Genomic DNA, 25,189 nt, shown 5'->3' with positions numbered 1-25,189 from the left:
CTCTCTGAGAGCACAGGACCGCTCCCAACTCCACCTCTAGTGCCTGAAGCCACCCCTATTATCCAAAATGGGCTGTACTCTTCTTAATTCTTACACAACAATGCCCTTTTGTTCATAAGGGCTTCAGTGACCCCCAGGGTTGGGTGCAAATGCCCTGCTTCATGGGGACACAGTGACATCTTCCTCTGTCACACAGTCCATCCCTAAGGGCAGTGGCTGGTAAGGCTCCCTTCATTATGGCAGCACTAACTGCCCTGGCCCCTAAGGCACTGATGTTCAGCAGGCAGGGACCACTCACCCACTGGGGACATCCATTTTTCTTCGTTATAGAAGGAATGGCCTTGTCTCACAAGGTGAGCTAAGACCCTTACAGAAAAACCCAGGCTGGACATGATCTATGGACGGCTTCGCCCACGTCCAAAGGTCTCCCAGAAGCAGACCCTGTCCCAGACCCTGAGAGGAGATAGTGAACGCTAGTGGTCCTGATTGTCCCTGGCCTCAGATGTCACCTACCTTTCTTGTTCTTCTCTTTGGTGACCACAGTCATTGCCATGGTGCCGGAAAGCTGGGCCTCCCCACCATGGGGTAGGCGGGAAACCTGCACTGAGCGGAAGACGCTCTTGAGGGTGTTCTTGGAGCTGGCATCCCTCTTGTCACCTTCCCTCCTCCGCTCACCAGGGTGGCCCAGCCAGTAGTCCACCTGGAGGCCAATCACATCCCCATATGGGCTGTTGGGGCTCCTGAGGAAGAGGAACAGTAATGGAGAGTAGTCTCTGCCCTTAGCTCCCAACTACATGGCCAGACTGGAGGACCTAGAGGGGACCGCCAGGCTCTGGGAGGGGTGAGAGGAGGTGGCAGGCTAAGTGGTTCTGGGTGCCCTCCAGTTTCATAGAATTGGTTTGTGTGGGTAGGAGAGGCTGACGGAAGGGAAGACAAAGCCAGGAAAGGGTAAAGCCCTGGGGCACTGTGAGGGAGCCAAATACAAAGTCACAGGGGGATGAGGGAGGCAGAGAGGAAGGGAGCTTTATGGAGAAAGTGTGCATGCGTACACATACACACTCACATGCACACACATGTGCACACCCAGTAAGCAGAGCACAGACAGAACCTAGACAAGTGCTGGAGAGATTAAGTGGGGCAGAGGCGCAAGCACCTTGGCTGGCTCCACAGCAGACCCGGGAGGGAGCGCTGATGGATGCTGACCTGCGGCTTTCTCTTATTTATGGCACTTCTAGCTCAGGGATAATTTTAGCTCCAAGGGGGAAAAGGGCTGATGTTTTCTTGAAAGGAGGCGTCAGACACAATAGATACACAGGCTACAAAGTCCTCTGACATTTCTCTCTCTGCCTGATTCCAGTGGTTCCATTAAAAATCAGCTTAAATGGGATGGGAAAGGAGGTCATGGTAAGGGCTGGCCCCCAGGCCTCCTGGGAAGGCTGGAACCATAAAGGAGTACCAGCCATGAGGCATTTCCTCCTTTCCTGAACTGTCCCTTCTGTAAATCAGTAGAGGCCATGAAGCGAAGTGGATAGAAGAAAGGGAGAGGGAGAGTAAGGGTCTGGATCCGAAGTGCAATGTAGGCTTCTTACCATCTAAGAACATTCATGTTCTTTAGGGACCATGACCCTGTCATTGGTGTTTCTAGAAAAACCACTGGCCAGTGTCTACCCTTTCTGCTGCTGAGGATCTTCTCCAGAAGAAACAGAGACAAGACAGACAAAATGGAAATAAGGAGGAGGAAGGTGCAGGGGCCCATTTGTGTTCCCTTTCCTTTTTTTTTTATTTTTAAGATTTTATTTATTTATTCATAGAGACAGAGAGAGAGGCAGAGACACAGGCAGAGGGAGAAGCAGGCATCATACAGAGAGCCTGACGTGGGACTCGATCCAGGGTCTCCAGGATCACGCCCTGGGCTGCAGGTGGCGCCAAACCGCTGCACCACTGGGGCTACCCATGTGTTCCCTTTCCTCACCTCATGGCCTGCTCCCTTGGGGCCCCTATGGGAGCGCTCTGCTCCACCCTCCTTGTCAGCTCCTCTTGTTCAGGCAGGCATGAGAGCTGCCTCCTGAGAGGCTGCCCTGACCACCTGATCTACACTCTGGATACTTGAGACCCTAAAGAAATTATTTCCCCTTTCAGAACGATCCCCCTACTAATTTTTCATAGTGCTTACTGCAAACCTACACAGTTTGAGTTTTTTGCTGCCCTGGCACTGCCAGAGCCCAGGAGTCTGAGTGCCAGGACTAGGACCAGCCTTTCTTATTTGCTGCTACAGCTCCAGTGGCTCAAATGGCCACTATGCTGACAGACAGACTGCATGCATGAAAGAAGGCAACTCCCATGTGCCAGGCACCAACAACACACGCTCTTATCGAAGCCTCACAAAACTGTTGACACCTCTATTTCACTCTATTTCCAGAGTCGAAAATGAACCTTGTACAAGTGACAAAGGTTCTTTGCTTGACTAAACTTCAGAAACTTTAATCTGGCTCCTAAACCTTTTCCTAGGCCCATTTGCATACTTCCTTGTAAAATCTAGTTTTAGCAAGAACCTGCTAAGACAGTTAGCAAGAACCCCCACCCTCCCTATCTGATTATCTGGGTCACCTGGCCAGGCTCCTCATCACCCGCCCCCACCACCTCCAGAGATGTCTGATACCCTGACTTGTCTCAGTTAAGAATCTTGTTGGGTCTGTTTAGAACCCCTCTTACCCCTGATGTTTCTTCTTAGTAATTTTCCATCCATACCCACTCCCAGGGTAGAAATTCCCACTTATTCAGGCTGTATTTGGAGTTGAGCTACCCGCCCTGCAAAATCCACAGTAGTGCTCCCTACACCTATTTCAATGGTTATGCCTTGATGTGGTCTCCTTCACTGTGCTTTATTTTATTTTTTAGATTTTATTTATTTACTTGAGAGAGAGAGAGAGAGAAACAGGGAGCGTGCAAATGTGGGGAAAGAGCGGAAGGAGAGGAAGAGAGAATCCCAAGCAGCCTCATGATTTGGGCTAAGCATGGAGCCCAACATGGGGCTCAATCCCACAACCCTGAAATCATAACCTGAGCTGAAATCAAGCGACAGATGCTTAACCGAGTCAGCCAGGTGCCCCTCCCTCACTGTGCTTTAACAAGTATCACTGAGTAATACAAGCTAATATAGTAGACCTAGCACAGAACCACGACTCAAACCCAGGTGTGCAGGACTCCCATGGCTACACTCTTTCCAGCACGTTGGGCAGTCCCCTAGCAAGACTCCTGCACAGCACTTTACAGGCTGCAAAGGGCCTCTCTGCTGTTTGTCTTATTCAGCTTTTTTACCCCAGAAGACATATGGGGAAGAAAGTATCCTGCATTGTACAGAGTGGTTCTACTTGCCCGGCTAGTGACCTAAGTCTCTGAATTTGAACTCCAAAGTTCTTGCCACTATCCTGCTTTCTACATGCAGTATGCCATCATTGTTGTACAATGCTGCAGGCAGGCAGTGGGGAGTCAGTCAGGTTCCTGGGCCCTGATGAAGGGGTTTGGCAGGAAGGAGAGGTATAGGTAAGAGCCCCTTACCCCACAACGGCGAGGGCACTGCTCATGGATGGGGACGAAGGTGGGGTGGCTGTGGTATCTCGGCTCAGGCCTGAGCTGGAAGGCGGTGATGTGGAGGGCACAGTAAGGCTGACCACAGGTGAATCATCTCCATCACCTGTCACGGGGACAAACACAGTTGGCCACAGGAAGCCACCCCTGACCAGTAGGTGACAAGGTGTGAGGACCCCTCTGTCTCAGCTACACCTGAGCCTTAGACACCTCCCCACTCTACCCTGCCATCACTTCACCTGGGCAGTGAGGATGCCCATAAGTCTTCCTGCTCAAACTCTGACTTAACCTTAGGACACCCAAAGTCTTCACTGTCTGGCCTGCTGGACTAGAGACAGGGCATTACCCCACCTCACAGGAGCAGAAGGGCCCCAGGCTCACCTGCAGTGGAAGGAGAGTCTTCAACCAGACCCACTTTTACCACCTGGGAGAAAGAAGAGACACTGTGTTAGATCCTCTCACTAAAGCTGGACACATTTTGATCCGTTTGGAAGCAGGTGATTAGACACAATAGCCATTGCTATATATTATTATTATTTGATTGTAGGCTTTAAAAATCTTTTGCAAATCCAGAGTAACCCAGATCTGATCTTTAAGATATGTAAAAAAAATTTTTTAAAAATATTTTATTTATTTATTCATGAGGGACACAGAGAAAGAGAGGCAGAGACACAGGCAGAGGGAGAAGCAGGTTCCATGCAGTGAGCCTGTTGTGGGACTTGATCCTGAGACTCCAGGATCATGCCCTGAGCTGAAGGCAGAAGCTCAACTGTTGAGCCAACCCAGGCATCCCAAGATATGTAAAAAAAAAAACAAAAAGTTTAAAGATTTTATTCATTTATTCATGACAGACACAGAGAGAGAGAGAGAGAGACAGAGAGAGAGAGAGAGAGGCAGAGACACAGGTAGAGGAAGAAGCAAGCTCCATGCAGGAGCCCGAGGTGGGACTCGATCCCAGATCTCCAGGATCACACCCCGGGATCACACCCCAGGCTGAAGGCAGGGCTGAAGGCAGCGCTAAACTGCTGGGCCACAGGGGCTGCCCCAAGATATGTAAAAATTAAGCCCAGTTCTAAACAATGAGGTTTGGGCACATGAGACCTCATGGTTCACCTCTGGGAAGGGCAAAGCCACCCTGAAGGCAGGAACCATTTCAGTGTTCTGATCATGTTTCTTCTAAGACCACATGGGTAGGAGGCCATCTTCCCATGTCAGAGAAGTGAAGAGCCACTGTGAGAAAGCTTGGTAAGGCAGCATGTTGCGGGGGAGGTGCTCTCTGAATGCCTGTGACACCAAGCAAGGGAGCGTGCTGAAGTGCTGATACCAGGTTCCTCCTTTCTAGACTTGCTGGAATCTGGGAGAATATGGATAAGAAGGTGATCGCAGGCACCCCTGCCCCTTCCCTACCTCAAGGAAGTTGTATTGATTAAAATTCCCAAAGAATTTTAAATTTCTCATGGAAAATTCGGGGAAGGATAGAGGGGGCCCTCCAGCGGCCAGCAACATGCACAGCTAGATAGAGACTGAATGTCACAGCTTTGGTTTGAGACGACAGGTGAATTCTGGGGAAGTAGCAGGCCCAGGGCCTATTACCTGGCAGAGGGGCTAGGAAGTGCTGAGAGGTCATGGAAGCTGGGCCCCGGGGACTGGTGGGGAGTGGAGATCACATGCAGATGGTCCCCTCAAGGTTGCTCAGAATACAGTGCTGCTATTCACTGAAGTCTGTCCCAAATTCTCTATGCATCCTTATTTTAGTTCCCAGAAAATAACACAACAATACTCTCAACTTCCTGGATATAATTCTCCTTGTTCCCCTGGCATTATTATGAGGCTGTCAATTCCTTTGTTTCAATTAAAAAATTTTTTTATATTTCTCTCTTTTCTGTGAGGTCAGAGTGGGCAGCAACCCACAGCTCCATGAAGATGGAAATCAAATCATCAGCCTAGGCTACAGGCCATAGTTTATAGCCTTCATTCAACATGGCTATGGGAGTAGCCCCAGTAGCTAACAGGGACTGAGTGGACCATTCAGACAGGAAGCTTTAGCAAGGCACAAGAAGGGGTAACTGAAATTCTCCACGCTCAGGGATCTCTTACGATCACTCAAGACATACAGAACCTGGGCTGAGCACAGAATAGGCTCTCTGTCTGCATATGCCGCCCTGACCAAAGCTAGGAGATCACAGGAAAAGATACAAGCTGATTTGGAAGGGAAATTCAACTGTCTCGTACATGGAAATCTGAATTTTCAGTCATGCTTTTGTGGTGTGCTTTGGCCCCATAGGGTGTCAGCATTGTCATCTCTGGGGTCCCTCTCTTGATTGGTCTCTGCCCAGCTACTGCCAAATGAAAGGCTACTACCATCGGACATCAGAGATATCCAAAAGGTTTCCATTTTGTTTTCAAAACTAACTCATCTAGAGATTCTCCTTTGATTAAATAAGAGGGGAAAGAAGGGACCTTCTTTTCAGTGGTACATCTGACCCCAAAGACAGAAATAACTACTTCTTGGACTTCTCTTCAGAATATCATCTGAAGAGATGATTATTATTTCATTTCTTTTTTTAAAAGATTTTATTTATTTATTCACGAGAGACAGCTATATCTATATATCTATATCTATATATATCTATATCTATCTATCTATCTAGAGAGAGAGAGAGAGAGAGAGAGAGGCAGAAGCACAGGCAGAGGGATCCATGCAGGGAGCTCAATGTGGGACTTGATCCTGGGTCTCCAGGACCACACCCTGGGCTGAAGGTGGCGCTAAACCGCTGAGCCACCCGGGCTGCCCCATATTCTTTCATTTCTGAGGCAGCTTTCTTTTTCCTAGAGCCTGTAGAAGCTGTGCTCTGGACATCACTCCCTAGGCCGAGGCAGTGGTTCAGGACTTGGTGTAAAAGATACAAGATACCAGTGATGATCTGAGGATAGTCCATGGTTCAGGAAAGGAGGACACTAAAAGGAACAGCTCAGTGCATATCCCAGCCCCGGGTTTCTTGACCTGGGCACAACTGACATTAGGGCCAGATCAATCTGTTGTAGGTGCAGTCCTGTGCACTGCAGGAAGTTTAGCAGCATCCCTGGTCTTTAACCACTAGATGCCAGTAGAACCCCAACTTCCAGCTGTGACAACCAAAAATGTCTACAGACATTGCCAGATGTCCCCTGGGGGCAAAAATCACTTCTGGATGAGAACCACTGTCTAGATGAATCTTGTGTGTGTGTGTGTGTGCATGTGGGGAGGGACAGCAAGGCCAGGAGAATGGGTGGGGTACAAAGGAATGAGGAGACAGAACTTACACCAATGAAGGGGATAAACTTCTGATAGGAGTCTTCATCAGGGCTGTTGGGAGAGAAAGGAAAGCCTTACAGTTAGTGGGTAATACTGCATGGAGAGCTGGGGATACAAGCTTTTCATATTTTATTGTGGCTTCAAGAGAGTCCAGACACCACACTTTCCATCATGTCTCAGAATGCCATGAAGCCATGAAGCCATGAAGAGCCACAGATGGAAGCAAAAGACACCATTCTGCATACTACATCAACGTGAATTTCAGTCTCTAGGATGGACTTCTTATATACTAAGGGCATATCAATTTGGGTGGGGAGGTCTAGGACAAGGAGGGGAGGCAGTAAAAATTCTGTCTCTGTCCTTCATTTTCTCTTGGGTGCCTATGAAGGGAAATGGGTGGGGGGAAGGAAAATAGGGAAGAGCAAAGAAAACTCAAGATTTATCTAGCCCACTCACTCTATTTTCAAGAAATCCCCTGAAGTCAAACTTACAACTTATGTCTGCAGGTCAGCATGGCTTCAGCCACAGGTAGCTGGTGTGTCACACCTGCGCCATTGACATACTGCATGACTCGCCCTACCACGTCCAGTTGCTCTGCAGAAAAGACAAGAGATAACTACCAATTTACTTCAGCAGGCAAACCCGAAAACCCTCTTAAAGAGACCCCTTTTGTTGAGACCCATCAGAAGACCCTGGGAGTTGTGGCAGAGAAAGGGTTCTAAAGATCCTCTGGTTTCCAATCTCTGCAGTTCCTCAAAGTTCAGCTCTTTTCTGGGCTAATCATACTCCTGCATCTATTTTGCTCAAACCAATCTCATAACCTAGAGGAAGCCCTCCATTCCACCAATCTCTGCCCATTACTTCCTTCAAGGTCTAGTGATGCATTTACTACTCCTCAGCCTTGTAGAGCTCAAGCTCACTCTAAGCCCTGCCACTTTTACTCTGTATTTCAGAGCAAAGATATGGTCTGCACAGTGTTATCTGCTTATCAACAGATTGCTTAGTAACTATTCTCTGCTTCTTATATTTGATTTCTACACCTAGAAATGTTTTCTTCACCACCTCCTCAAGCCCTTCCTCATTCCTAGATGTTTAGGAGCAGAGCAAACAGCAGAGACTAAAAACAGCCAGAGTGAGGAAGGGCTACATATAGTGGGCTTCCTCCTAATAAATACTTACCAAAAATAAATAAATAAAAAAATAAACATGCAAAGGGATTGGGAGTGGTAGAACCATAGGGAGGAAAAGAAGTATGCTCTTCTGGCCTTCTCCTCTGGCCAAGACTGGCTCTCCATGCACCAGGCAGCATCTTGCCTCAATTCCTTGCACAGGGCTATTACCTGACACTGGGGGCTCCGAGCGACTGAAGAGATCTCTCCAGCCAGAATCCAGGAAGGTACTGCCATATCTACTGTCGACTGAGCCCAAGTATTTGGCCACAGGGTGAGAACCTGAGGGATGGAAACCAGAGATGGTGAACTAGTTAAGGGGCAGAATAACGGCCTGGGCTTTGATCTCCCTAACTGTCCCTTTCTAGGGTCCAGCCCCAACATGCTGCTTCAGGAATGAAAACTGCCCCATCTTTACCGAGGGGAATGATGAGAAAGCGCATGTAGCCAAGCCAGTCAGAGGTCTTGCTTGCCAACGACTTGACAAAGAACCGAAGGATGGAGCTCAGGTAACTCTGGCCTCCCACTGCTGCCACCTTCACCGGTCTTGGCATGGAGGAGTTGCAGTTGCAGCTGGGAAGCAAGGGAAGAGTCGTAACTACATCCAGGAGGTTCACCAGTGTCCTTGCTCAGAGAAGGCCCCAAGCTCTGACTTTATTTGCTCTCAACAACCCACAGGGAAAAAAATAAGCCAATAAACAAAATAATACACAGAGAGGCAACAAACTATGGTGCTTTTGCAATTAGGAGAGAAATCCAGAATCAAATAAGGCATGTAATTATCTACAAGGAAGAATTAGCTTAGGCTAAGGGGAGACAATTTGGCAGTGCTGCCAGGGCCCAGCAGTGAGCATGAGCCCAGATGCCTGGAAGGCCCAAAGTTCTCATTCCCATTGGCAGGGCCTCCCAGTCCATCTGGGGGAGGTTCTGGGGAGAGAAAGATCTACTCTGGATGCCAAGCAGCATGGCACAGATAGAAGGGTGAGAATAAAATGTAAAACCCTGGTTCTCTCTCCTTGATCTTCTTCATCCTGGGTTTAAGAAGAAGATGCAGCAGGTTAAGGAGTCCAGGTAGGGAGGCAGGGAGAGCAGGAAAATGACATTTTCACACCCTGACCTCTGGGGGCCAGCAGGGACATCAGAACATCATGGCCTGCTGCTGCCCAACCACACAGTGACCGAGGATTTTTGGTCTGATGAGGCCAGGCAGTCCTGTCATTGCTTAGAAGTCAGGGCAGGAGAATGAGGTCAGAGGGAATCCCAAAGGGCAGGAGATAAGTAGAGCCCTTACTAGCGCTGGATACGGGTGAGTAGGGCAGACAGCACGGCCTGGACCTCTACGGTGGAGCAGGTACACACAACAGGCTTCCGTTGGTCCTGGAGCAGCTCTGCCACGTACTGGGGGGCAGGGAAGGAAAGGGCAAGGACACAGGTGAGGCCACGCAGCAGGGACGCAGCTCCTCCACAGGCATCAGGAGAGTAAGGCCCGGCTAGAGTTGCAAGGCCCTGTCCTCTGTCTTCCAGACCAAAGCTGGGCAAAGGAGGTCAGGTTTCTGGCTGCCAGCGAGGAGAAGGTGGGGCTAGCCCCCTGCAGATATACTAACCAGGAAATGTGGGAAGGCTAAGGAATCTTTAGATTCTAATGCTGTCTCTGCAGCATGTGTTCCAGATGGCAGGGCTGCTAGAAAGAGGGATTCTAGCACCAGGATCTAACTGGATGGACAGCGGTCACTAGGAGCCAGAGGGGACTGGCTCTGCCTCTTCTGAATTGCCTTCATGGCAACTAGGGGTGGCCACCTCTGGCATTTTATAGCACTCCGTACCTCTTAAGATACCTTTATTCTGTTATGCTGACAGGAAAACCACACATAATCACCCTGGAAGGAAGGTAGGATCAGTTGCTTTTCCACAGATGAGGAAACTGAGGTACAGAAAGTTAGTGACATGAGGTCCCACAGGCTAGAGAGTGACAGAAGTGGGACAGGAGCCCAGAGTTATGGGCTGAGTTCAGGGAAGAGGGGCTGAGACATGGGGATCATTTTCCTATTTCTCCATGTCCTGCCTCTTGCTCCCCAGAACCTCTTCTCCCCAGCCCTGCCATCTTTAATGCTTTACCTGGCCCTGCCAGTCAGCAGTGTTGACAAGGATGACATTTTCTGGGAGGGCTGCATCTGATACAAGGATCTGATTCAGTTGGTCATATACCACCTTTCTTGGAATCTGCAAGGACAGAAGTGCCTGTCAGACAGCCCCCAGGGAGCTTGAGGGTAGGGAACGATACACTAGGTTAGAGAATCTCTGGAGCAGGGGTATTCAGAGAAAACAAATACTAGGAATTTCTGGAGGAGATCCAGTATCCCACTGGCCAGAGCAAAATGGAAAGGAGGATAAAGAGTAAGCAGAAAGTCCTTAGAGAACACACGCAGACACCAGGAACAAAGGCACAGCAGTTGTCCTGACAAAGGGAGGGGAGATGAAACTAGAAAGGTAGTCAGTATCCTTGAAGGGTAATGAGACAGCATGAAGAACCAGGAGAGGAGGGGGGAGGTAGCAGTTAGCAGGTGCTCACAGAAATGAAAATGAGGGCAGTGGGGAGAGAACCAAGGAGTACAGCAGTGAGTGCTATGTGGGGAGCCCCACTGTCGCACGGAACAAAAGGTGCTTTAGGAACAGTGATTAGCAAGAAGGACGACACCTCGCCCCAGGCACAGGCTATTCTGGTCTCCAGTTCATTTTCAGCTATGTAAGAGCGTCAAACTCAGGAAGCTACGCTGACACAAACTTTCTTCTTGATGGTATTATTTATCAGGTAAATGAACAGGCTTCCTCTTAATTCTAGAGGAAGAGTAGTTGTGTGAGGTATGTCAGTTTAGAAAGGTTCCTTCTCCAAGCCCCCAGCACATTCACTGGCCTCCAGAAAAACATAATTCCTGAGGTCCGGTTTCATCTGCTTCTCCAGCCTACTCTTAGGTCTTTCTTTCTTTTTCTTTTCTTTTTTTTTTCTATTAGGTCTTTCAATCAAAATATTTTAATAGTATTGATTTCCCAGCTTGAAATCACAATCACTGGCCCACAGTAGAGCTTAAGGTATCTGAGCCCAGGTGAATGATGTTCAATGAGATGTTGATGGTTGCTGTCCTCTAGAACAACTGATTCACCGCACAATCTCCAGACTGATGTCTGATGGAGGCAGAACAAACAAGGTGTGGAAATGCCACTTGGGGCTGATGGCAGGCTGTAACAATGCTGCTGTTTCTCACTCCCTCCTCTGCTCCCTAAAGATCAGCACCAAAGCGAATTCCACGCTAGTAGTAATAACACGTTAGACTTCTCTGATTTAGATCTGTCTTCAAGACACACTTCAAACCATTCCTCCTTTCCTCTCTGCCTAACTGCCCAAGGAAGATGACCAAACAGAAGTCAAGGTCTAGGGATGTTCAGAGGGTCCCTACCTTGAGGGGCAATGGGGTACCTGTGTGCTGTGGCCCAAGTCGGGGGACCGCTCACTGTCAGAGCTGTTGGTTCTCTCACTCAGGGGCTTGGAGAGCTGCCGCTCCTTCAGGGGCGTGCTCCTCTTCTGTCGGGGTGTGTGCACCCCATCCATTTTGCTGCCAGAGATGTGGAAAGGAGGTAGTTAAGTAGCCCCTGTGACCCCAAGGCCATTGCTAGTCTCACTCTTTCATAGGCCACAAGCCTCTGCTAAATATGGTCACAGCCTCACACTATCTGCTTGGGTTCTTTAATTCTACCCCATGTTTTAGAATTTTCTTCCAATCTTGAGTACCTGGGAGAAGCAGAACCTTGGAGATCCGTTTTACTGGACTTCATGGGAGTTTTGACCTTCTCTGGCACAACCAGACTTGTGCTCACATCTCCAAACATGTCCTGGTCAGTGATTTCCTGCCATGGAGGAAAGGAAACAGCAAGGGTTACTTCCCTGTCAATGACCACCTAGGAGCCTCATGGGTCCTGAAGGGGCCCATCACCATCACAGAGAAAGTCAGTCACTTGCTCTCTTTTCCTCAGAAGCACATGGTTCTGCAGCTTACCCAATGTGGAAGATTTCCACATTGTGGAAAGTTTAATTTAACTGAGTATACCCACTGTGCTGGGCACAAGTTTAACTTAACTGAGTATACCTACTGTGCTGGGTACTGTCTCTTGCTATTCTATCTGTCCTCTGCATTTATGAGCTATGTGTCAACACACAAACCTGGATTGATGATCTGGACTCTTTAGGTAGGAAGGAGAATTTTAATCAGGAAGTGACATGATTGGAATTTCATTTTGAAATGACCTCTGTGCAGTATGAACCAAAGTTGGGCAAGAGTGGAAGCTGGGTTTTCAGATTGCTGGTGAACTATAACGTGCAAATGGAAAGCAAGTTTTATTTATTTATTTATTTATTTTTTGGACAGCAAGTTTTAAATTAACCTCATATCAAGCCTAACGTATGGTTATATACCAGATCTTTAATGTAGCATTATTTATTATAGAAAACATAAGTCTGAAATCATTCTTTCTTGGACTCCATTCAACCACCAGGTCTCACTTGAGGCTAATGCATTGTACATCCCCAGATGGTATGTGGTTAAGGTTCTCTGCTCCATCCCACCCATGGCTAACCTCCAATAATATATTCTGAGAGGCCCAGTTTAGACGTCCCCCTCCAGTCAGAATCACTGTCCTTCACTGGGCCTTCACAGAGCCTCTGCACCAGGTGTGCACAGATTGGCTTTCCTCCCGCAGAGAGGCATCTTGACGGCAGAGACCATGGCGTTCTCACCTTTGCATCTTCATTGCTCAGTACTAGAGCTGCCCAGGAAATGTGTGAGGAGTCAATGTCTAAATTTGGCACCTCAGGCAATTCATTCCATTTCTTTAGGGCTTGGCCTGCCCTCCTGGGCAGCTCCACAATCTTAGCGGAAGGACTTGACCAATAATCACTTAGAAATTTAACATGTAGGCTGCCTGCTCATTCTAGGAGCCACATTGGAGGAAGGAATGGTTTTTCAGGGGAAGATGCTGGTTATCATCTCTCAGAAGTAAATAAGGGTGACAGATAGTGAGAAGTTATCTAAATTAGCATTTAATCAGATCTAATTAAAGAACAGAATGGGGAAATTTCTGGTTTGCTAATTTGGGGAATGATCTGGTCTTCAGGGTAGGTTACATTTCATGGGTAAGGATTCCAGGAGAAAAGAGAACACAGGACATTCACAAGTCTACAGATGTAAGCAAAATTCCCAGGGTGGTCCTGAAGGTCTTTTGGCTTTTTTTCTAAAGGCACAAAAACTATGTTAGACAAGGGACTGAGCGGCACATACCAGAGTATCTGTTTCAGTCAAGCTGTCATCTTGATTTTTAATCCAAGCAGATTTGACTTTTTCTAGAGCAGCCAATTCCATCTGCAAAAATTATAATAATTAGTCATCACCAATCCAAATAACTACCATTCTAACTGGTTTTCTAGGTCCCTAAGAAGCTTAAAATACTTCCACTTAGTTTGAAGACCTCATAAAATGTTTGGAATTTTCATCTTATAAGGAGCATGTTTTTGTGAAAACCAAGTACCACAAGGGTCAGTTATTTCTGTAATTGTTAAATCTGTAACACAGTGAGATGCAGAACCCAGCAGTTCTGACTCTCACAAGATGTTACAGGTAAGAGAAGCTCAAAGTTTAGACAGCTTTATATGGGATCCACAAGGTCTCTGACTCTGGATGCAGTAAACACCCTTACCCAGGATGGACATTTGGGGCCTCTTCTGCTTGTCAGAAGTTGCTAAGAAGAAGGGAGAATCTTTGACTTTGAGACTAAGGACATCCGTGGTAGCCAAATTTATCTTGCTTGGTAGAAATGTCTACAAAACCCTCAAAACAAATGAATATACTAAGCAAAAAGATACCCAATGCTAGGCCATTGAAGTGTGAATTAATCTCTTTGTTTCCAACTCTTACTAGTATTTCTTATAAACATTAAAAATTTACTTTGTAAATACCGATACATAGAGCTAGATTTTTCGGTTTTGCTAATATTGTTTCTGGCTGTGCAGATGTCAATGTCAAAGTCAGGGGAATTTGAGGGTTGTGGGTCTTAGATGTAGGGAAGGTATTAGCTTTGGTGAATCTATTTGGAGACCAGGGAGTCAGGAAAGATCAAAGATATCCTACTTCTTCCTAATCACTCAATGTCCTTCCTTTGAGTAAATTAAGTAGTACTGAGAAGCACTGGGCTTATAAGTACAAGGGATCACTTGGCAAATTTATGAACAAGCAAAACAAAAGTAGGCCCTCTGTCATATTCTACACCATGGTTTTTTCACCTTAGCCCTGTTGACATTTTGGGCCAGATCCTTCTTTGTTGTGGGAGATGTGTCCTGTGCACAGCAGGATGTTAAACAGCATCCCTGGCCTCTATGCATTAGATGCCAGCAGCAGCACTGCCCCTGCCAGGTGTGATAATTAAAATGTCTCTAGTCATTGCCAGTGCCAAATATTCCTTGGGAAGGAGGCAAAAATCACCCCTGGTAGAAAACCACTGCCCTAAACCATCTACAAGATTAAACCAACATACTTTATCCACCTTATGACTCCAGATCTTGAGATGGTTTACCTCAGATTACATAGCTAGTTCATTTCACATTATCTATATGAATAACCAATGTTAACAGAGTCCAGAATTGTGGGAGTCTCAGTCAGATCTAAGACTGAAGATGGGGGCACATCGGTGGCTCAGTAAGTTAAGCTCCGACTCTTGATTTTGGCTCAGATCATGCATGTTTTCAGAGTCATGAGGTCATGATCTCAGAGTTGTGAAATGGAGTCCTGCATCGAGCCCTGTGTCATTTTTTTTTTTATTTTTATTTTATTAGAGCCCTGTGTCAAGCTCTGTACTCAGTGAGGAGTCTGCCTGAGAGTCTTTCCCTCCCTCCATTCCACCCTACCTCCACACAGAGGCATGCTTTTTCTCTCTCTCTCAAATAAATAAATAAATCGTTAAAAAAGACTGAAGATGATTTCACTCAATTTTGGATCTCAGTATGACAAATGAATTAAACAGACTTGAGAGAATGAATTGGGTAATAACACTATTTTGTTGGAGGGTTTTAAAGTAGTATGTCCTGTTGTCAAGTCCTGTGACAGAACTGTTTCCATGGTAAAGTTGCAACAACTTTCACTTGGATTGGGGTTAGAGGGAACCTGCTGGCTATTTACTGACTCTACCAGATGTTCCAAACAATCCCATTAGAAGCAAACTCCCAATTCTCCAATTTCTATTTCTACAAATACGAAGGGCTTCTCTCACCCCAGAACACCAGCTGTGCAGTAGCTGTGTCTAATTGTGTAGTACTGGAGGCAGATGCTAGCAGTCTAAAGCACTCTACTCTGCCCATGGGGTGATGCTGCAGGAGGAAGGGAAAGTGCCCCTATGCGGGCGAGGGGGAGCAGAGTGGGGTAGTATTTTAGGCTATCATTTTTATGAAGTCTGTAGTCTGTAGTCTGTAACACCATTATTTATTGTGCAATGGAACAACTTTTAGCAGCAGGCAGTCTTGGCTGAAGGGCTTTATCTCTTGACCTCCCTAACTGAAGCATTGTCAAAGCCTATTGCTATCAACTTGGAAAACTAAATTACCTTGCTACTATGTGCTCAGTCTTGGGAAAACTCAACAATGCTAATAATTTTTAAAAGTTATTTGACAGAGAAAAAGAGAGAGAGAGAGCATACTTGAACAAGCATGGGCAGAGAGGGAGGGAGAGAATTCCAAGCAGACTATGCCCTGAGTGTGGAGCTCCATTGGGGGCTCGATCTTCTGACTCTGAGATCATGACCTCAGCTGAAAGCTTAACCAACTGAGCCAACCAGATGCCCCAACAGCTGTAATAATTTGTATCAGCAGAAATTCCTTCTGATTCCAGTGATAAACTGAATCCTCTGAAATTTGGGGGAAAAAGATTAAGAAAAATAAATAACAACACTAAGAAATCAGAGAGAGAGACAGAGAGAGAGAGAGAGAATAAAAATTGGATAGCATGTGCACACCTGCCTACATATGCACAATCTTAGTATTTTTTCCCTAACATATTTGGAAGTTCTCTGTGTAAAAGCATAGCCTCGCTTTGTAGTTCCCGAAGTGCCTTTCATACTAAAGGATTCCAAAGTTCCACATCCACATCAAGACATATGGGGCTCTTCAAAATAGAAATATCACAGAGAATCAGCTAGGCAAGTTTGAAATCTAGCCAACAGAACCAGGATTTGAAGGACTCACTAAAAAGACATCTAGATTCTAGCAATTTCAGGAGACCAGAACTGAAAGGGTTTTAACAGACTATAATGAGAAGAGCAATAGCAGCTTCCGTTCACTGCATGCTTTCCATGTAATAAATCAATCCATCTATCAATCAAGCACCACACTAGAGAACTGACTTGCATTCTCTCATTGTATCTTCACACTGCCTTACAAGGCATGTGCTTTTTATAGGTACTTTATAGATAAGGAAATGAAGGCCTGGCAACTGCCCCAGATCACTCAGTCAGTGAAATGATGGAGTCAAGATTCAAACTCAGAAGTTGACTCCAGGGGATGCCTGGGTGGCTCAGCGGTTGAGCGCCTGCCTTCAGCCCAGGATGTGATCCTGGGGTTCCGGGATCGAGTCCCGCATCGGGCTCCCTGTGTGGAGCCTGCTACTCTCTGCTTAGGTCTCTGCCTCTCTCTCTCTGTGTGTCTCTCATGAATAAATAAATAAAATCTTAAAAAAAAAAAAAAAAGAAGTCTGACTCCAGAGAACATGCTCTCGGCCCAGTCCCGTCTTGCCTCAAATGAATGTTATGTGTGGACAGGGACCCTTATGCCATCATATTGTAAAGACTGATACTCAATTGATTTTTGAGCTAACTGGGCTGCTATGCCAACTCTAAGGCACTTGAGGCTCAGAGCTTTGGTGGTTTTCCCCTCTAAATCATGTTAGCCATGTAACTGAGACTAAAGTAGAACTTACAGACCCGTTCTGTCAACCCAGAAATACCTTCATTAGTATAAAACACTGTATCACTTTAATAACAATGATCCCTAGCCTTTACTGAGCATTCATTATATATTAATAATTTAACTGCATTTTATTACAATACTCCTCGTTCTGCATTCCTAGGACACTATGAAATATATTTCTCCTTCATCCAGGTCCCAGGTTGCTCTCTAGAAGAGTCATCCCTTATATTTATATTTAAGAAGGAATCTAGCTGTAGTGGTCAATGATCTGTCCATGTGGACACTGACAATTCAGCAGGGCCATTCAGCAAGCAGCCCTTTGAGAAAGAACAGCTGCAAGCCACATAAACAGTAGGGTGAGGCCTCAGGTCTGGATCAGACTGCAGGGTCTACAAGTAGCATGTCAGAGGCTTCTCTGTTGGAGGGATTCTGCTCGTGGACCACAGTTTTCTTTTCTTTTTCTTAAGATTTATTTATTTATTCATGAGAGACACAGACTGAGAGAGAGAAGCAGAGACATAGGCAGAGGGAGAAGCAGGCTCCTCGCAGGGAGCCTGATGCGGGACTCAATCCTGGATCCCGGGATCATGACCTGAGCCTAAGGTAGGCACCCAACCACTGAGCCACCCAGATGTCCCTGCAGTTTTCTATCCCACATTTCCTCACTAATACCACCTGCTGCCTCTGTCCTAGGGCCAGACAGTGCTCACTGTGCACTTTATTTTTAAAAAGATTTTATTTATTTATTCATGAGAGGTACAGACAGAGGCAGAGACACAGGCAGAGGGAGAAGCAGGCTCCATGCAGGAAGCCTGATGTGGGACTCAATCCCGGGATTTTGAGATCACGCCCTGAGTCAAAGGCGGACGTTCAACCACTGAGCCACCCAGGCGTCCCTCACTGTGTGTGCACTTTAAAACCAAGAAGAGGGGGATGCCTGGGTAGCTCAGTGGTTGGGCGTCTGCCTTTGGCTCAGGGCCTGATCCTGGAGTCCGAGGATCGAGTCCCACATTGGGCTCCCCATATAGAGCCTGCTTCTCCCTCTGCCTATGTCTCTGCCTCTGTGTGTCTCTCATGAATAAATAAATAAAATCTAATAAATAAATAAATAAATAAAACCAGGAGGGATCCCTGGGTGGCGCAGCGGTTTAGCGCCTGCCTTTGGCCCAGGGCGTGATCCTGGAGACCTGGGATCAAATCCCACGTTGGGCTCCCGGTGCATGGAGCCTGCTTCTCCCTCTGCCTGTGTCTCTGCCTCTCTCTCTGTGTCTCTCATGAATAAATAAATAAAATCTTAAAAAAAAATAAAAAATAAAAAAAATAAATAAATAAAACCAGGAAGAGGGATATGGTGGGAGGCAGCCCCACCTGGTGGCAGCGAGCAGTAAGGCAGCCCATGAGCCGACCCATGAGCTACCAGAGTCTGCAGACACCTGCCTGGGACAGGGGGCCGCCCATGTGCAGACACAGTGCTTTTCAGGGGGTGGAGTGCCTCACATGCTTCACGTATCATTTCCTCACAATTAATACCTATTTGCAAGCTCAGTTTTGTATGCCCTTTGTTAGAGTGTAAAGAACACGAGGACTTAAAGGATTCAGTTTCTGGGCTTGAAACAGTAAACCATAAACACTAAAACACTAAAATCATGCACATCTTCCCTTTAGTTGTAAATGAGGGGAAGAATAGCTTCGCAGGGTCTGACGTAGATGCAGCATCTGCCCAGGCTCTAACAGCTGATCCACTGCGAGGGAGAGCCTTCCCAAGCAGGGACAGAGCATCACCCAGGATCATGTTGCGCTCTTGTGGTCCTACAGGAGACAACTCTTTCCTCTTGATCACCAGGCAAAATGGAAACCTGCCTGCTAAATTCCTAATTCTTTGAGGGCACTGTCCCCCTCTATGAATAAAGACTAGGTAGTGTCTCTGAACAGACCCTGTGGGCTTCCTGCTCCTTGTTGTTCTTTCTCTACCTGGAAAGCAGAATTGCAGGATGCCACACTCCCAGCTACCATGTGACAGACGATGAAGGAGAAATTTGAAGTACTATGCATTCTGAGGGGGAAAGCTCCAAGTCATGGCAGGAACTGACCAAAAAAGAATATCCAAATAGCCACAGCAATGCCCATAAGGAGAACTAAGCTCCCAGCTAGGACTTTGATTAGGATACCCAAAGTTGAAACAAGATGAGACTGCTCTTCTGAGGTCACAAGATGAGCCAAGAGCAGAGTGCCCAGAGGGTTAAGCCCCAACAGTTCCCTGGTCCCTCTACCCGACCCCCATAGCCATTGGTCTTGCTCACAGGGCTGGTGGTGTCTTTGCCGAGGCTGCCCTTGCTGTTGAGGCTGCCAATCTCCGTCTGTGAGCTGGACTGCGACATCCCCTCAAAGAAGGGCCTGCAGCGAAGAAGCACAGCCAGGGTCAGTGGCCACCAAGGCTCAGAGCAGCAGCTCATGGAGAGCTGGGTAGTGATGGTGTTCAAGATAGATTGACAACCCGGGCGTGAAGGATGCCCACTGAGGAAGGGCACAGCAGAGGGTGGACAAGCAGGACCTGGACCATAGGACTCCAGACTATCAGGACTTTTGTCAGCTAGAGGCAAAAACAGTGATCTTTATCCAGACAGCTGGAGGTTCAACAAGGGTGAGGAGCCAAGACACCTTGATGATGGAGGGGAAGTAGGGGAAGGGGTCTAGGAGATTGGTTTGGCTTAGAAAGGAGAGATGCAGGGAGTAAATTTGGTAGAGCAGGTTTGGCCCTCACTTGAGCTTGGGCTTTGGAGTGCTAAGGATGCTCTCTGTCTCCTCCATTTCAGGGCCACTGTCGCTGGGATTATACATTTCCAGACTATCATACAGTTCATCCAAGTCCTCTTCCACTTCTCGTATCTGCTCTCGGGATACATGTTCCAGCCCAAAACCCACCTGTAGGGGAAAAAAAATCTTTGAGTTTGGGGTTACCTCTATTAACAACTATGGTAGATGTGCAACTCTTTCCTCCTAGACAGGTACCAACTGGCCTCCTTAACTAGTTAATCCTCCTTAAGAGATAGGCCATAACTTCACACTCATTGGGGTGATCTTGGTGTCCTTTCTGTGATCCAATCTTGAGAGCAGGGGTGTGGTGAGGCCAGCTTTCCTTTTCAGGGCCTCCCTACCACTCCACACTGTGTGGACATGGCATGAGGAAGAAAAGCCGAAGTGCTAATGTACCTCCGCCAAAGAACAGGTCCAAGAAAACCCAGAAGACTGTGACCCTGTGCAGCCTGGTTCTGTTTTCCTGAGGAGCTCACAGAAGGACAAAGAAACCTCTAACCAGTTTTCCTCTCCATCTCTTTTCCAGTATACTGAGAAGAGAAGCCTGTGAAAACTGGCACCAGGTGGGTCAGAGCCCAGGGAGGACACTGCCTCTCTATTAAAGGCCGATTTTTGGTTACTTAAAGGCTGACCACTGAGGTCAGGCTGATGTGCACAATGTTCCTCTTCTGACAGGAGGGAAAATTAAACAACAATGGGATTTATTACTAATACTCCATACCAGGGGGGCGGAGTATTAGTAAGCTAATACTATAGCTAAGTATAACCACGTTACCCCTATCTCCCGGTACCGTGAAACCTTGGGTGATACATGAAAAGCCTTTCTTTCTCCTCTCAAGGAGTTTAAAGTCCTTTTTTAAGCTATTCTCTCACTTGGGGGAGGGGGGTCCCGCAATCCTGACTCCCAGTGGCAGGAAAGAGTGCACCCCAGGAACGAGGGTGAAACTCAGGGAATTCTACTCACCATCAACCTCGGGAGTAAGGGGTCGTACCTCATCTGAAACTTTAAACCGCTTCAGGAGGGCCACAAACTTCTGTTTGATGTTAGGTTGCTGTAGGAACAGATCACACAAAAGTTCTCAAACAATACCCACCTGTGGATAGTGATCAAATTAGGTCAAGAGAGTGATCCAGAGCCTACTTTTGTAAGGAATCGTGGGAGGACACGAAGACAGAAAAAACAGCCTTTACCCTCTGGCATGTAAAACCCACCAGGGAAGCAGGCACGTGCATGGTTAACACCAGAGCAGTTCCCAGGGCTGTGGGCATAGATAGAAGGAGGAGGTCTCATCCCTCCCTAGGGCCCTCTGCTACCCATGCAGTTCCAGCTCATCCCATTCTCCAGTCCTTCAGAACCACAGTACAGCTTAGTGATTTCCACCTGCATATATGCACAGGCATCTCAAGCCCAGCATTTCCAAGAATTGATCACCTTCTCCTTGTGTTCCCATCCTGGGTATCATTATCACCAACCCCCTGATTAGGGGAGTCTGAACCTAGAGTATCTCCCTTCTCCTTTCTCTTCACAGCCTGGTGTTCACTAACTCCTACTCTCTTTTTCATCTGTAATACCACTGTTTTCCTTCAGGCCTTTCTCCCCACATCTCTGTGGGATCACTGCAATGGCCTTCAGCCACCATGCCCCCACCCTCACACTCCCAACCAGTTTCCAGTCTTGTTCTCTCCAGAGTCCACAGTGATCATTACAAATGCAAATCTTATCAGGATACTCCCCAGATTAGAGGTCTTAATTGGCCCCCAGTGCCCAGAGAACAAAGCTGCAGCATCAAGCCCATGTCTGTCTGAGGGCCGCCTGTCTAGCCTCACCTCACCACCGAACATCTCTCCTTCCTCCCCCACCATTCAAGTGGAAAATGCTTATAGTTCTTTAAAGAATGGTGTGTTGCTGTATACCTCTGGGCCTTCATATATGGTATCTTCTGCTGACTAAACATCCTCTCCCAATCCACTTGGTGTCCTTTTTTTTTTTTTTTTTTTTTTTTTGGTGTTCTATTTATTCTTAGAAACCCATCTCTCAGCATTTGGTCTGTGGGGTTCTCTTAGCGTTCCTGCTCAGAGTAGGTCACTTTCCCCTGACCACCATTGCTGTCCCTTACACCAAGCTCTATCTTCTGGTATCTACTCTACTGTGTTTTAGTAGCTGGTTTAGATGTTGTCTGTATCCAGACACTGTGATCTCCCTGATGGCACGGACTAGACCTTTCTTACCTCTTATGTTTCTAACTCTAGGCACAATGATGGTTCCTAAGTACTTCCTGACTGAATGATAGACTTGCCATCTGGAGATGGAAGAGACTAACTTGCAAGTAAAGGCTGAGTCAGGCCTTCAAGAAAAAGCAGGGAGAGGGAAGATTGAGAGGGCATTCATAGCAGAGAAAAAAAAAAAAAAGAGCAAATCAATGAGTGTATCTAGAACAAAGTATTCTTGGTAGGGAGAGAAGAATGTGTGAGTGCAAGGAGACAGAAAATAATAATGAACCATTACTAAATCTCTGGTAATCTGACTGGAAAGTGCCTAGAGCTAAAAAAAAAACAAAAACAAAGAACAACCTTTGAGGGAGAGGATTTTTTTTTTTGAAGATATTTATCTATTTAAGAGAGTGAGAGAGGGCAGCCCCGTTGGCTCAGCGGCGTTGGCTCAGCGGGGTTTAAGCGCTGCTTTTGGCCTGGGGCATGATCCTGGAGACCTGGGATTGGGTCCCACGTCGGGCTCCTGGGCTCCCTGCGTGGAGCCTGCTTCTCCCTCTGCCTCTCTCTCTCTCTCTCTGTGCCTCTCATGAATGGATAAATGAAATCTTTAAAAGAGAGAGAGAGAGCGAGCGCGTGCACAGGCAGGGGGAGGGCAGAGAGAGAGGGAGAAGAAGGTTCCCTGCTGAGCAAGAAGCTTGACCAGGGGCTCAATCCCAGGACCCTGGGATCATAACCTGAGCTGAAGGCAGACACTTAACTGAGCCACCCAGAGCCCTGGGGGAATAGATATTAATAGGAGCACTGAACTCTGGTCATATAACTGGATGAAGCTATGGTTCATATAAAACCATGGGGCAAGGTGATTTATGAAGCTCTAGGAGGCACCCTATGGGAAGAAAATAGGGTCTCTCCATGGTTACAGAGCAAGAGAAAGAACTTAACAGAAGAGGCTACAATACAGAGTGATCCTTCAGTCTCTTCCCATTGCGAGTACAACAGTGTAAAATGTCTGGGCTCTGGGTACCTGCTTTACCCAGGCCATTTTGGAGTGCCAATCAAGGATTAGATACCAGAGGACAACAAAACTTGCTCTCTTTAGTTTTCAATATTCAATGGAGGCAATCAAGGCCATAGTCTTGAGGATTTACATTTAAGCCCAATGATACCTAAGGATGCATGGAGAGATCATAGTGTGGTTTCATGGTGAAAGCCAGGCTCAGATGCAATACATTTGGAAGGTCTGGCCTACATTTATTTCATTCCTGCAGGTGATGGGAATCTCTTCTCTCGGGGTCCCTAGACTAGTTCTGTATTAGATAATCAGGATGTGTCTGGGGAAAAATGAAACTGAGTTTCTGGCTCCTTTGACTCTCCAACACTTTAGCACAGTAACTCCAGAATCAGTCAAAGTTAATCTAGATTGAGAAACAGACTCTAAACTATAGAGAACAAACTGATGGTTACCAGAAGGAGAGGGGTGGGGAAATGGGGAAAATAGGTGGAAGGGGTTGAGAGTACACTTATCATGATGAGCACTGAATAACTTATAGAATTGCTGAATCACTGCATTATATATCTGAAACTAATATAACACTGTAGGGTTAATTCTACTGCAATGAAAATTAAATTAAATTAAACTAAAACACCAAAAAAACCCCAAAGTTAACCTAGAAATCCAGGTATTAAGTGTCTCAATCCAGGACTCTATTTTTACCAAAAATAGTGACTTGAGGAAATCTGTGGGAGAAACAATTCAGAGGCATTTGGCTTCTAAGGTTATGGATCCATTAAGGCAGGAACTATATCCAATGTAATTAGACCTTAACAAATCCACAGTTCTAACCAATAACCTATTATTTCTGGGTTAAAATGATGAAAAATGGTGATACTCCTAGAGAAGACTGAGTCTATATATGTGGTAGGCAAGATGTAATTTGAAGTTATCACCTGGAGAAGGGACAAGGGATGTCTGAGGCATTCTGTTTCTTAAGGAAGCCTTACCTATTTCAAACTCTAAAACAAGTTTTTTCAACCTATTTTCTATCCTGAGATAACCTGAAAAATATAACATGCTCCTATAAGTAACACTGCTTCTCAACAACAGTGACTCTTAATTAGGTGGTGGTGGTGGAGGAAAAGGAGGAGATAAAGGGGTGTATTGGAACCTCTACGGAATGGCTGTGTGCAAATTTTTAAAAAGACCTCAGGAGGTTTCAATGTACCACTCCCATCCTACCTCCAAACTGAAAATCTCAGGTAAAACATACCCCAGACCTTCGAGACTCACCCTTGTGATGGCAGAGGCTGAGGTTAGTTTCCTCCGGGTCTTCTTCACTTTCCGTAGGTCTTCATCTTCATAGAACAGGTCCTAAGTGGGTAGGTGGATGGAATGAAATCCCAGGAGGGTCTGGAATTATTTCTGAGACACACTACCTGTGACGGGCTGTGGAAAGTTACCTGCCCATGCAATGGATCATCACTGCCTTCCTGTTCTGATGAAAAACTCTCCTCCTCTTCCTCAGAATAATTGTCAATATCAGGAGAACGATCTGGAAAGAGACACCTTAGTAAGACAACCTTGCAACGCAAAGATCTGGCCTAAGAGAGTTTGGTTGGCTGGAATCAGGGCTCCTGTCAAGTGGAAATATGGCTGGGGTAGAGGAGAGTGCCACAGCCATGGCAGGCCACGTTTTATTCTCAGGGATCTCTAAACTTCTCTTTGATAGGAACATTTTAGGTTTCCCAGGATGGGGAGCAGGTGATGGGGCTTTGACCCACAGGACCTCAAGATACTGCATATATCTTACCAGAGAGCTTGGATTTGATTCCCTCATGGTCAATGGGCTGGCTGGACAGAGAGTAGATCTTTATTTCTGCCACAGGCACGGAGACATCTTTCACGTTGCTATGCAGGCCAAGCACCAGGGCGCCTTCATTAGGGTGCTGCATCACCTGAGACCACAAGTCAGCAATGCAATGCCTCACTAGGGGAGGTGAATTGTCCATTTTCATAAACCTAAATGGATGTGCAAGCCTATGGGAATGGCATTGTGCTAATACATTTTCTTTTTCTTTTAATATTTTAATTTATTTGAGAGAGAGAGAGAGAACACAAGC

At 46.6% G+C, this 25,189-nt stretch overlaps 1 protein-coding gene and 1 long non-coding RNA gene across 4 annotated transcripts in view; one reads left to right on the top strand and one right to left on the bottom strand.

Moving 5' to 3' along the window:
* Window positions 1-25,189, bottom strand: part of KLC2 (kinesin light chain 2) — a 158,971-nt gene that overhangs the window by 22,676 nt on the left and 111,106 nt on the right. For both annotated transcript variants that reach the window (XM_072789973.1, XM_072789974.1), the window contains exons 5-22: window positions 24,880-25,024; window positions 24,530-24,621; window positions 24,360-24,440; window positions 20,854-20,913; window positions 19,809-19,969; window positions 19,348-19,441; window positions 13,380-13,460; window positions 11,837-11,952; window positions 11,525-11,660; window positions 10,168-10,272; window positions 9,344-9,450; window positions 8,471-8,625; window positions 8,224-8,334; window positions 7,375-7,477; window positions 6,892-6,934; window positions 3,970-4,012; window positions 3,559-3,694; window positions 514-740 (exon numbers count right to left, since the gene is read on the bottom strand). In XM_072789973.1, coding sequence (XP_072646074.1) covers window positions 514-740; window positions 3,559-3,694; window positions 3,970-4,012; window positions 6,892-6,934; window positions 7,375-7,477; window positions 8,224-8,334; window positions 8,471-8,625; window positions 9,344-9,450; window positions 10,168-10,272; window positions 11,525-11,660; window positions 11,837-11,952; window positions 13,380-13,460; window positions 19,348-19,441; window positions 19,809-19,969; window positions 20,854-20,913; window positions 24,360-24,440; window positions 24,530-24,621; window positions 24,880-25,024 — 1,996 coding nt within the window. The remainder of the gene's footprint in view (window positions 1-513; window positions 741-3,558; window positions 3,695-3,969; window positions 4,013-6,891; window positions 6,935-7,374; window positions 7,478-8,223; window positions 8,335-8,470; window positions 8,626-9,343; window positions 9,451-10,167; window positions 10,273-11,524; window positions 11,661-11,836; window positions 11,953-13,379; window positions 13,461-19,347; window positions 19,442-19,808; window positions 19,970-20,853; window positions 20,914-24,359; window positions 24,441-24,529; window positions 24,622-24,879; window positions 25,025-25,189) is intronic.
* LOC140612470 (uncharacterized) lies at window positions 51-8,766 on the top strand. 2 transcript variants are annotated; one of them, XR_012013667.1, is made up of 4 exons: window positions 51-353; window positions 1,646-1,742; window positions 3,883-4,085; window positions 8,421-8,766. It is a non-coding gene; the product is annotated as an uncharacterized lncRNA (long non-coding RNA). The 2 variants fall into 2 exon arrangements; XR_012013668.1 differs by lacking the exon at window positions 1,646-1,742 and having other exon boundaries at window positions 59-353.

This window comes from Canis lupus, chromosome 21, assembly GCF_048164855.1.
Source record: "Canis lupus baileyi chromosome 21, mCanLup2.hap1, whole genome shotgun sequence".
In the NCBI taxonomy this organism is placed as follows: Eukaryota; Metazoa; Chordata; class Mammalia; order Carnivora; family Canidae; genus Canis; species Canis lupus.
This window is presented reverse-complemented; position numbering and strand designations above follow the sequence as displayed.